We start from the raw sequence: 13,982 nt of genomic DNA on the forward strand, positions 1-13,982 counted from the left end.
TTTGCTTGGCCCAAGGGCTGACCCTATTGAATTTATCGGTATCGGTGCAAATTTAGATATAGTTTCCATAAATATCTTCAAACGATTTCGGTTTAGTTGTGCACCAAATGGCCAAAAGCAGTCCAAATGACCGAATTTAGTATAGAAGAAAGTATATCAAATTTGGTGAAAACATGTTCAAATGTAGCTATTGCTTCCATATATATGTTTTATCCGATTTGGTGTTAAAGTCCCTCACATTCGTAATATGCACTCCACAAGAATTATACAGCCAAAAAAAAAAAACTCTGCTAAATTTTATCAAGAACGGTTCGGATTTGGATATAGCTCCCATATATAATTTTATCCGATTTAAGGTGTAAAATGGAGTAAATTGTGACCCTTCTGACCGAATTAATCCTAGAAGCAATTACATCAAATTTGGTGAAAATCGATTCAGATATGCCTATAGCTCACTTATGTATGTTTCATCCGATCTGATGTTTGAATCCCTTGCTTTCGTAATATGCTCTCTATAACAATGGTATTCGGTACCAGATATCTTATATAGATCAGAAATACATTTAGCAAATTAAATGAATTTGGGTAGATAAATTATTCAACAAGTGGATATCAGAGGTAATATTCGGTAATAATCTCTTTCCCATAAGAAAAAATATCAATTTTTAAAAATTTCTATTCAAAATTTGTAGTTTAATTATATCTTCCCAGGTACTAAAATTTAAAACATTGCAGTCCTTACCCAGCACAAAAAAGGTAGCTATCCCTGTTCGTGGGGCCTACGCTCGATGATTTATGTATATTTTTCTCTATATAGAGCAACACCACAAATCTGTATTCTAAAATAACTTATTAAGCTCATCGTTCATCCGATATATTATTATATCTTTATTATAAAATGCAATACTCAATAGGAAGCACTCCGTTCATCCGATATATTAGACTTTCATTACGATAAATGTTCCGCCGAACTTATTTTAAAATAAAAATATTGCAATAATTTCAATAATAACAATATTTTTATTTGCCTAACAAAGCCAAAAATTTATATATTTGTTTTTATTAAAAAATATATATTTTTTATTGATCCAAAAATCTATTTTTATTGTTATTTTAAATCCAAATCAAAACTTATTACATATTGTACTTCTCTCTCCCATACTGACACAAAAAAAAATCAAATATTATTGTATGCTTTTGAGTTCTGTTGGCGCAAAACAGACCCATGATTTGGGGGCAGGAGAGTAGTAAAAACAAAAAGAAAACAAAAACGATTATTTGATTTTATATGGATGATTTTAGCATTGACCACAAATTTATTTCGATTTTCCATTAAAAATGATAGCAATCTTTTATTTAAATTATTTCCAAATAATTCATTCGTTATCGTACCACACATTTTGCAGCTAAATTCAATAGAGAAATACTAGCCAGTCAGCCAGCCAACCAAACCATTCAGCCAAGAGCATATATACATATAGCCAGCCAACTCTTTAACTATTCATTTTTATACCCTACACCACATAGTGGTAAGGGTATTATGTCTTTGTGCATTTGTTTGTAACATGGAGAAGGAAACGAGATAGACCCATAGTTACTTTTGAGAACCTTCATAGAATCACTTTCTGAGTCGATGTATGCATGTCCGTCCGTCTGTCCGTCCGTCCGTCCGTCCGTCCGTCCGTCCGTCCGTCCGTCCGTCCGTCTGTCCATGTATTCTTGTGAACAAAATGCAGGTCGCATTTATTATCCGATTGAGATGAAATTTTCCAAACAATATTTTTTTGGCCCAAGGACGAACCCTATTGAAATTGGTGAGAATCGGATCAAATTTAGATATAGCTCCCATATATATCTTCATCCGATTTCGGGTTAAATGAGCACCAAATGTCCACTATCAGTCCAAATTACCTGAATTTTGGCACACCCAACCGGGTTCGTCCTAGAAGCAAGTATATCAAATTTGGAGAAAATCGGTTCAGATATAGCTATAGCTCCCATATATATCTTTCATCCGATTTGATCTTTCCTACTATGCACTCCACAACCGTGATATTTGGTACCAGGTATTAGATGGAGCACAGAAATAGCTGTTTTAAATTTTATAGAAATCGGTTCAGATTTGGATATAGCTCCCATATATATCTTCATCCGATTTCGGGTTAATTGACCACCAAATGGGCAATATCAGCCCAAATGGCCCGAATTTTGGCACATGTGACCGAGATTAGCCTTAAAGTAAATAAACAAATTTGGAGAAAATCGGTTCAGATTTGGATATAGCTCCCATATATATCTTCATCCGATTTCGGGTTAATTGTGCTCCAAATGGCCGATATAAGCCCAAATGGACTGAATTTTAGTACATCGGACCAAATTCAGCCTAGAAGCAAGTATATCAAATTTAGTGAAAATCGGTTCAGATATAGATATAGCAACCATATATATGTTTCATCCGATTTAGTGTTTTAGTCCCTTACATTCGTAATGTTAACTCCACAACCGTGATATTTGGTACCAGATATAAGGTACAGCCCAGAAATAGCTGTTTGTAATTTTATCGAAATCGGTTCAGATTTGGATATAGCTCCCATATATATCTTCATCCGATTTCGGGTTAATTGTGCACCAAATGGCCGATATAAGTCCAAATGGACTGAATTTTAGTACATCGGACCAAATTCAGCCTAGAAGCAAGTATATCAAATTTAGTGAAAATCGGTTCAGATATAGATATAGCAACCATATATATGTTTCATCCGATTTAGAGTTTTAGTCCCATACATTCGTAATATTCACTCCACAACCGTGATATTTGGTACCAGGTATTAGATGGAGCACAGGAATAGCTGTTTTAAATTTTATCGAAATCGGTTCAGATTTGGATATAGCTCCCATATATATCTTCATCCGATTTCGGGTTATTGACCACCAAATGGCCGTAATAGCATCAATTTTGGCAAATCCGACCGAAACCAGCTTAGAAGCAAGTACACCAATTTTAGTAAAAATCGGTTCAGATATAGCTATAGCTCCCATATATATGTTTCATCCGATTTCGTCTTTAAATCCCTCACATTCGTAATATGCACTCCACAGAAATGATATTTGGTACCAGTTATCAGATAAAGCCCAAAAATAGTTGATTTTAATTTTATTAAAATCTGTTCCGATTTGGATATGCCTCCCATATATATCTTCATCCGATTTCGTGTTAATTGTACATCAAATGGCCAATATCAGCCCAAATGGCATGAATTTTGGCGAATCCGACCGGAACCAGCCTATAACCAAGTACACACATTTTAGTAAAAATCGGTTCAGATATAGATCTAGCTCCATGTATATGTTTCATCCGATTTGCTCTTTAAGTCCCTTACATTCGTAATATACTCTTCACAGGAATGATATTTGGTACCAGATATCAGATAAAGCCCAAAAATAGTCGATTTTGATTTTATAAAAATCTGTTCAGATTTGGATATAGTATAGCATAGCATACTCTTCACAGGAATGATATTTGGTACCAGATATCAGATAAAGCCCAAAAGTAGTCGCTTTTAATTTTCTCAAAATCTGTTCAGATTTGGATATAGCACCCATATGTATCTTCATTAGATTTCGAGTTAATTGTGCAACAAATGGCCAATATCAACCGAAATGGCATGAATTTTGGCATATCTGGCCAAATTCAGCCTAGAAGCAAGGACACCAATTTTAGTAAAAGTCGTTTCAGATATAGCTATAGCTCCCAAATATATCTTCATCCGATTTCGGATTAAATGTGCAGCAAATGGCTAATATTGGTACATCAAATTTAGTGAAAATCGGTCGGATACAGCTATAGCTCCTATATACACCTTTCATCCGATTTGTACTTTAAGTCCCTTAAATTCGAAAAATGTACGATACAAGAATAATATTTGGTATCAGATGCAGCCAAGAAATATCTTCTTTTTCAGTTTTATAAATATCGGTTCAGATTTGGATATACCTCCTATATATATCTTCATCCAATTTCGTGTTGATTGCGCACCAAATGTCCAATATCAGCCCAAATGTCCTGGGTTTTGGCAAATCTGACCGAATTCAGCCTAGAATCAAATACATCAAACTTGGTGAAAATCGGTTCAGATATAGCTATAGTTCGTAAAATGCACGATAGAATTAGATAGATTTTGATTTTGTACAAAATATCTCATAGAGCTCTGAAATGCTCTGTATAAACCTTTTTACGAGAGCTCTACTAAATATGCATAGTGGTGTAGGGTATCATATAGTCGGCCCCGCCCGACTTTTGAGCTTTCCTTACTGGTTTCGGATTGGCTTTCTGGCCAAAATAGGAAACACAAAAAAATACAGTGGCAAAAAAAATCTGAAATCGAAATACATATAAAATAAAAGGCAAACAAAAACAGCATCTGATATGTGTTTTGGAATTGGCAGTAGGTTGGTTGCCGGCTGCATTGGAGCGAGGTAAGAGTGTAAAGATTCTATTGCTTAAAATAAGGCAATTTCATGAATGACCACATAAATCGAAAGGATAAAAGCACCCCTAGGACATGATTTCAACAGCTCATACTTCAAATGCTAAAGAATTGGGAAATGCTAAAGAAAAACACAAAATAAACAACAACAGCGAAGGGAACGGAAACTGAAGAGCATAATACAGTGGCAGAGAAATGTGTTTTCCTTACTAGTTCTAGCCATCAAAAAAGAATTATTATTCTTCTTCTGAAAAAATAAGCTGAGGTCAATATAGAAACAGTTTATTTCAGACAATGAGCTGAATAATAAGTTAAAGACAGAATAACAGTGAAAAAATAAGGAAACAAAGAGAATTTTCTAGGATAATTACAGAGGGTTATAGAAAATTTTGTTTATAGCATAACGTTTTCGAAGTAAATTCTCATTAAATCTCCAAGTTTTTTTTTTTTTTTAAAGTAGAGAAATAAGAAAAAATTGTTGTTAAATCTTAAATAATGTCCAACATAGTTTTTTTTTTTAATTTTAAAAATTTTTTGTAAAGAAAATAAATAAATTAAAAAAATAATCTCATAGTTAAATTTTAATAGCACAAAAATCCAACCTCGCATGCTTTTCAGCTTGAAAATGTGATTATTACCTTGAGCTGTTGAATTTCAAATATTCATTGAATGATAAAATAAAAAAGAAATAAATTTGGAAAAGTCTGTAAAAATACAGAAGATAAGTAATTACCGTTATATCGGGGCCTATATGAAGACCTGGACCTGCATAGACAATTTTCTGTCAAGGGCTGTAGTACCTATAGGGTGCAACCAAATTCTCCAAATCTCCAAGCCACTCGCCCGACAGCTGTTAAAATTATTCCAGCGACAGCTCATTACGTTGTTTACAAGCGTACAAAAGCATTTTGGTAAGAATTTTAAAGAAAAAAAGATATTTGCGATGAAATTCAAGCGTGATAGTGTGATTTCTTTATATGTGTCTGGAAAACCACAAGTGGCTATCGTTAGAGCACTACAGCATTTAAATGTGAATAAATCTTTTGTGTTTCGTAACATCACTCGTTACTGAGATACTGGTAGCGTAGCCCGACGTCAAGGCAGTGGACGGAAGAAAACAGCAACATCAGCAGAAATGATTCGAAAAATAAAGAAGCGACTTGATCGAAACCCGCGTCGCAGTGGCCGAATAATGGCTCGTGAGCTGAACAGATCGCAATATTCCATTCGGCAAATATTGAAAAATGAGCTCCGGGTAAAGCTATTGAAACTCCAAAAAGGGCAAGAACTTACACCGCAACAGAGAGAAAATGGAATTAAAGGAGCTAAGGAGTTGCTTCGCTTGGCCGAAAATGGTGAACTGCCGAATTTGGGTTTCCTCCGATGAAAAAACATTCGTTGTCCAGCAGTTTGTAAACAAACAAAAAAATTATCGTGTTTACTCGCCAAAGAGGTCAGCTGAAAATGTGCACTTTCGGTTGGCCACTATAACTCCAGCGCTGGACATGGTGATGGTATGGGCCGCTATAACAGCCGATGGTCGCTCTCCGCTCGTATTAATCGACCGTGGCATCAGAATAAATGCCAAATATTATCGCGAAAATATTCGGGAGGGTTTAGTAAAGCCTTGGGCACGCAAACTTTTTGGCCGCAGAACTTGGACATTCCAACTCAGCACCATCGCACTCAGCACGCGCCTCCCAAGAATGGTTACAAAATGAGGTTCCTCTCTGGACATGAACAGCGCACAATGACCACCAAAATCTCTGGATACCAAACCGGTGGAATATTGTGTCTAGAGTATTTTGAAAAACAAGGTTGGCACTAAAAAATACCAAAGTGTCGATCAACTCAAGCAAGAGCTTCGCCGGGAATGGATCAAAATACCGTAGAGCAACATTGGGATAGCGTGTGACGTTTTCATTGCCCGCTTGAAAAGGTGACCAATTCGAACAAATCTAAACTTATTCTACAATTTGATGCTTGCATTCAATAACATTAAAAAAAAAAAATAAAATAAAAATTATGGCGTTTGACTTTGTTGCAGTTTATTTATCTCACCCTGTATGGTCCAGTACCAAAGGTCCTGGTTACCTAACACACATCTGAATAAAATTGTATCAACATACTCGATTTTGCTCGCAAGAGCTCCGACTTGCTCGATTTTACTCGCTAGATCTCCGACTTGCTTGATTTTACTCTAAGGGTAAGAATTTTAAAAAACGTTTACCCTCCACTCTTGTGTTGTTTTGTGGGAGTGCACCTGTTTGAAAAGTAAAAGTGGTAGCCAAATGTTCGAAATAGGGTACGAATTTACTCTTAGAGTGATATAGAGCGGAAAAATTTTAATGTTGCAAACAGGTTTTGAAGTTGCTGTATACAGCATTAAAGTCATTTTGAGAAAAAATAGCCAATACCAGCAGCCAAATTACTAGGTACTTAGCAAGTGTATAATATTCTCGATTGCGGGCTAATCTTACTTCTTAAATAAGGAGAGGCAAACGCGCTCTTATTCGGGTGGCATAGAAAATAAAAGGAACTATTTTTTTCTACTAGTAGGAGCATTTTCTCAAGACCTGTGGCGATTTTCACTCTCTATTCGAATTTGACCGAGATATTTGGAGCTCTGGTTTTAGTAGATGTAAGGAAATGATCGAATACTGTGCTTGATCTCAGACAAGTGTATCGAAGTTATGACAAAATTTAGTATACCCCATCATATAATGGGTGCGAAAGTCACATGTAGTCACCGGGAAGGGTGTTGTCTTTATTGCCATGATTATAAGTACATTGTTGTACCCAATGATTGGAAAATTAAAAGTTTTGCAATATTGAAGAGCATTTCTGATAAAAAAAAAAACTTTAACTGTCCTTCGAACTTTATAATGTACTCAATAAAGCCCACATGTATTCAAGAGAAAAAACACTGTACCAAAAAAAAAAAAAAAAATAAATAAAACAAAACAAAAAAATAATAATAAAAAATAAAACAAAAGCAACTTAAGCAAAGTATAGCCAATGGCCAAACAAACGTTATTGAAAATACCCGCAAAAATAAGGCAGCAGAGGAAATGAAATGAAAGCCATAACCAGTTAAGCCCACATATAAATACGGAAATACTCATTCACACACACACACACATTCATACACCCATTATGCATGGACACAACAAATGTGAAACCTCTCATGCCTAGATGAGCAATCATAAAAGACCAATCAGCATAAAAAGCTGGCATGAATAAACTTTTCAAAAGACATTTCTATTTTATTCCCCCGGCCATCCCCTTCCATTGTTCGAACAGAACACAAGAGGAGTGAGATGTTGCCGCATCTCTTGTTGGTTGGTTGGTTGGTTGTCTTTGGTCATTTGTTATATTTTGCCAGAGAAGGCCAAAAATAAACGAGTGTGTTAACTTTTTGGAAATATCATAAATAAATCATAGTACTTCATGCACACATTGAATGGATGGATCCGAGAACCAAAAAAAAAAAAAAATCGAGAAACCAAGCAAAGGACAAACGTATGGACCAGAAATGATGACCACCTTATGGTGCTAAAGGCTGGACGGTGGCTGAATATATTTTAGTTTTTTTGTTCTTAGTTTTTTTGGTGTGGTATTTCATGGCTATGCCAATTTGCTGCTACTACCAGTACCACGACCATTCGTTTGTCGCAAATGCAGATGAGTATATGAGGAAAACAAAAGCAACATCACAACAACTTCACGGTTAGTTCCTACAGTGTATGGATTTGATATTAGAGAGGGAGACTCAGTCCAACCCGGAAGGAATTTTATAAATGTTTGTTTTGGTGTTTTCGTAAAACGACAATTTCCGAAAAATGCCCAACTCGAAAAGGGTAGAAGTCCTAAACACGTGGTAGAATTATTTCAAGTACAGGGTGAGATGAAAAAACTGCAACCAACTTCAGACTGCTGTCATTTCTAAGCCACTCGTTCGACAGCTGTTAAAATTATTCCAGTGACAGTTGATATTTATATTTGGCTGGAAAACCACAAGTGGCTATAGTTAGAGAACTCCAGCATTTCAATGTGAATAAATCTTTTGTGTCTCGTACCGCCGCTCGTTACCGTGATACTGGTAGCGTAGTCCGACGTCAAGGAAGTGGACGGAAGAAAACAGCAACATCAGCAGAAATGGTTCGACGAGTAAAGAAGCGAATTGATCGAATTCCGCGTGGCAGTGGTCGAAAAATGGCTCGTGAGCTGAACATATCGCAATATTCCGGCAAATATTGAAAAAATGTGCCATTGTACCACTCAAGAATGGTTACAAAATGATGTTCCTCGCTTCATTTCCAGCGTACAATGACCACCAAAATCGCCGGATACCAACCTGTTGGACTATTATGTCTGAAGTATTTTGGAAAGCAATTTAGGCTCTAAAAATACCAAAGTGTCGTAAAAATTGATTTTGTTGCATTTTTTTATCTCACCCTGTATATTTGGTACGCGAGAAATTGAATTTAAATTTCGTGGAAATCAATTCAGATTAAGATAAAGCTTTCATGTATACACATGTCTCTTTCGATTTCTAAATTCATACCCACTACAGCCCTCATACAAATCAAGTAAAGACATTGTAGGTATGAACTATTTTACCCAAATCCCCAATAAAAACGTACACTAGTTACGGTAAAGTCTGGGTGCTGTAGGGTATTTTCTCGGTCATATGGTGCAGAATAAACCTGAAACCGTATTAAATTATATGTGGAAGCTATATCCAAATTTGAACCGATCTCGCTAAAATTTATTTCTGAGCTGTATCGGATATATGTAACCAAATATCATTTTTGTGAAAGACTTACACACGAGATCGAATGAAACTTATATATATGGGATCCATAGCTATATATTAACTGATTTTACAAAATTTAAAGAATTTGTTTCTGGGCTGATATTAATCATTTGATGCACAATAATTGTGAAACCGCATAGATATATATATATATATATATATATATATATATATGAGCTATATTCAGATCTGAATAGATTTGTAAAACAAATTTGAAGATGTATTTCTGATCTATATCAAATGTCTGGTACCACATATCATGTTTCTGAAGAGTATATTGCAAATGTGAGAGACTTATGCACCAAATCGGATGAAACATAGCGTCCGTCAACTAAAATAAAAACATCCATGGGTTGAAAGTTTGGTTTATAAGTTTCTGCGACTGCCACAAATTGGTTAGCAAACTCATCGTTTGGTAATCGAAATATGTGCTGGTATATACTCGGTCCGTCGAAATCATATTTTTACTCGTTTTATTTGCCAAATTTTACTAAATCTCAAATCCAAACCTTGTGAGATTGAAATTTTGGCGTCACAATTTATCCATCCAACTGCTGTACCCAGACCCCCTGTTAGATGTCTTAATGTAGACAATCAGTTGATTTGGGTGTGTGTGTGATATTTACGCACGACTGCAATTGGAATATATTTCCATATGTTGTTGTTTTTTTTTCTTCGCTTTTGCAATATTTTATCCTTGAAAAATTGCTGTGATGCGCTAGCATCTCACACACACAGAAACGACCCAAAAACCCAAGCTGGACCATGATGACTGGTGTCTTCTTGCCAAATGACTATTGTTTCGAATATAGGATCTGAGTATTTTATCTTTCATCCTCTATCTAATTTTTAGGCATTTCTTGACTGGATTATTGCCATTTCAATATTATTATTATTATTAGAAGAAGAGTATCAAGCCGTTTTCGATTGGGTATAAAACCATAGCCATAATACTGATAAAGTAGGAGTTATATGACAAATAAATTTTCTATTATTTCTTTTTTTTTTTTTTTTTTTTGCTTTACATTTATCGTTCGTTACTGTTTTTTGGCATTTTATATTTGACTTTGACCAAAAAAAAAACCAAACTGATTTATTATGTTATAGTATGTGACAATGCGAATATTTCGTTATATATACATTTGAGTTGTTGTTGTGAACCATTTCACTGATGTCCTCTTGGGATATTTTACAAATGTCCATTATAGTCGTTTAACAGAAATATTGTCGAACAGCAGCAGCAGCAGCAGTAACAACAACACCAACGGAAATACTATTAACAAGGAAACCCTAAAACCAATGACATTGTCCCCAGTGATTGTTAGTTTGCCAGGGAAAAGGCGTTTTTATAGTCATAGTATATTTACGGCCCTTCCTACACCCAGTCACTCACACCCAATTTCAATTCCTCTTGCCATGAAGCACCATCCCCACTTTTTTGTTGGGAAAAAGAAAAGTATTGATGTCACATGGGCAAAAAAAAGAGGCCAGACGACCATACCCCAAAATCTTGACAGCTTGACTTTTTAATTTAATTGTATTATTTGGGATTTTGTGTGTGTGTGTGTATCGGCCACACTTTGTAAAGCATGAATTGCTTATACAGATATATATTTAAAAGGTTTTTATGCCATCATATTATTGATGATACTTTAATATTGCTAAATGTTTGATATGACCGTTTTTTGTGAAACTGAAAAAAATTGCATGGCTGAGAATATAAAATATTTAATAAATTTGTGGTTAATCTGCTGTGATAATCCAATCACATTTTAATTACAGATATTTCTTGTTGAAATATATTAAATATTGAATATTCCAAAGGACAGAGGCAAAATATTTATAAATTAAAAACAAGATATTGTGCCTAATATTGGATATTTTGTAGGGTGTATGGTGTTGGCGTGTAATTAATTCAGGGAAAATCTTTATATAGTATGTAGTAGATTACAATTGTCATACATGATTTGTCACTATAGATTAAAGTTTTGATGTAACTATGCATATTTAGTAGAGCTACCGTAACAAAAGAATTTATTTAAAGTAGATCATTTCATTTAGCTTTAGTGAGGTTATAGTTTGCTGTAGAGTGCATGATATCAGTAGGATTATATTAAAACAAGTAAAAAAAAACTTAAGTTCGGCCGGGCCAAACTTTTAATACCCTCCACCTTAGGGTAAAGGAAACATATACCATTAAAGTGACAAATACCATTAAAATGCTGAATATCGGGAGGTACCCGTTATGACCTACAAATACCAATTTTCAGACAAATCCGTGGAAAAAATGTGGCATAAATCATCAAAATACCGAATATCGGGAGGTACCGTTATATGAGGGCTATACAAAAACGTGGACCTATAATTACAATGATTCGCCACATGAACTGGGACCCATTATGATCTACAACTATCAATTTTCAGAAAAATTCTTGAAAAAATGTGTCAAAAATCATCAAAATACTGAATATTGGGAGGTACCGTTATATGGGGACTATATCAAAACGTGGGCCTATACATACAATGTTTCGCCATCGGAGCTGGAACCCATTATGACCAAAAATACCAATTTTTAGACAAATACGTGAAAAAATTTGGCAAAAAAAAATAAAATACCGAATATCAGGAGGTATTTTTATATGGGGGCTATACCAAAACGTGGACCTATACATGCAATGTTTTGCCACACGCACAGACAATTCAGACAAATCCGTGAAAAAAATGTGGCATAAATCATCAAAATACCTAACGTGGACCGATATATCTCATTTTCAATACCAACCATCCTAGACACAATACAAATTGCTGTGCTAAATTTTTGCACTCTACGTCAAATAATGTGGGCTGTATCGTGATTTCAATAGACAGACAGACGGGCATTGCTAAATCGACTAAGAATTTTATGCTGATTATGAATATGTATACTTTATGGGGTCTACGACGAATATTTAAGGATGTTACAAACGAAATGGCAAAGTTAATATACCCTCCTTTCCAAGGTGGAGGGTATAAAAATATATATCGGGGCCGAGTTGTACAAAATGGAAACGTACGTTCCGAAACTCACTCCATTTGGGCTGGTATTAGCCATTATTTACACAATAAACCTGAAACTTAGCCGTTCTCGATAAAATTTGGCAAAGGTATTTCTGAGCTTTATAAGATATCTGGTACCACATATAATTTTTGTCGAATGCATTGCACATTAAGAATTTGAGGGACTTAAACACCAAATCGGATGAAACATATATATAAAAATAAATTTTATGTACTTGCTTCTAGATTGAATTCGGTCGGATATGCCAAAATTCATGACATTTGGATTGATATTGGCTGTTTGGTGCACATTTAATCCGAAATCGGTTGAGGATATATTTGTGCAAATCTGAACCGATCTCGATACAATTTGGCAGGGGTATTTCTGGGCTGTGTCTGCTATCTGGTACTAAATATCATTGTTGTTGAATGCATGTTACGAATGTGACAGACCTAAATCGGATGAAACATATATATGGGAGCTATAGCTATATCTGAAACGATTTACACCAAATTTGATTTACTTGCTTCTAGACTGAATTCGGCCGGATGTGCCAAAATTCAGGTCATTTGGACTTATATTGGCCATATATATGGGAGCTATATCTAAATCTGGTCCGATTATCACCAATTTCAATAGGGTTCGTCCTTGGGCCAAACAAATATTATTGTGTGCAAAATTTCATCTCAATCGGATAGTAAATGATAACTGCATTTTGCTCACAAGAATACATGGACGGACGGACCGACAGACGGACTGACATGCATAAATCGACTCAGAGAGTGATTTATGAAGATCCTCAAAAGTAACTATAGATTTTTTTCGCTTCCTTCTCCATATTACAAACAAATGCACAAAGAAATATTACCACCACAATGTGGTGTAGGGTATAAAAAGTACGGAGTTTTTCCTGTAATTACTTTTTGCGTTGTTCGGTGTTTTTAATGGCATGTCTTCCAATTTTAATGAAATATTCATCCCATAATTTATCTCAAAATGACATCTCTCTAAAAAACCGGTTACCTGTTTCATACTATTTAATATTAAAACCTTCCAGATGCCTCTTAAATATTATTTTCTCCACTCCTTACTAGTTTTATAAAAGTATTGCGTTTTCTGTTTTACTCACCTATATTGTAATAGTTCTTGGTAATAATTTTGGTTATTATCATACCTTAAAAAGAAGAGAAAAATTAATGATTTAATAATTCATTTTTAATTAAAGATTTAAATATTATATCACTATTTATATAGATTTAAAACATACGATAAAACTAAATATAAAAACCAGTAAGGAAAGCTCAAAAGTCGGGCGGGGCCGACTATATGATACCCTACACCACTATGCATATTTAGTAGAGCTCTCGTAAAAAGGTTTATACAGGGCATTTCAGAGCTCTATGAGATATTTGGTACAAAATCAAAATCTATCTTATTCTATCGTGCATTTTACGAACTATAGCTATCTCTGAACCGGGTTTCTCCAAATTTTACGTATTAGATTCTAGACTGGTGATTTGGGCTGATATTGACCATTTAGTGCACATTTAACCCGAAATCGGATGAAGATATATAAGAGAGCTATATCCAAATCTGAACCGATTTCGATAAAATTTAAAACAGCTATTCCTGTGCTCCA

General features: G+C 34.9%; 1 protein-coding gene across 5 annotated transcripts in view; it reads right to left on the bottom strand.

Moving 5' to 3' along the window:
• The window catches only part of LOC131804161 (cytotoxic granule associated RNA binding protein TIA1-like), a 266,927-nt gene that overhangs the window by 129,961 nt on the left and 122,984 nt on the right, over nt 1-13,982 (bottom strand). For 3 of the 5 annotated variants that reach the window (XM_059126623.1, XM_059126626.1, XM_059126625.1), the window contains exon 3: nt 13,473-13,517. The exons of the other annotated variants lie outside the window; for them this stretch is intronic. In XM_059126623.1, coding sequence (XP_058982606.1) covers nt 13,473-13,517 — 45 coding nt within the window. The remainder of the gene's footprint in view (nt 1-13,472; nt 13,518-13,982) is intronic. 5 annotated transcript variants of the gene reach the window in all.

The sequence above is a fragment of the Musca domestica genome, unplaced genomic scaffold (assembly GCF_030504385.1).
Source record: "Musca domestica strain aabys unplaced genomic scaffold, Musca_domestica.polishedcontigs.V.1.1 4, whole genome shotgun sequence".
Taxonomy (NCBI): Eukaryota; Metazoa; Arthropoda; class Insecta; order Diptera; family Muscidae; genus Musca; species Musca domestica.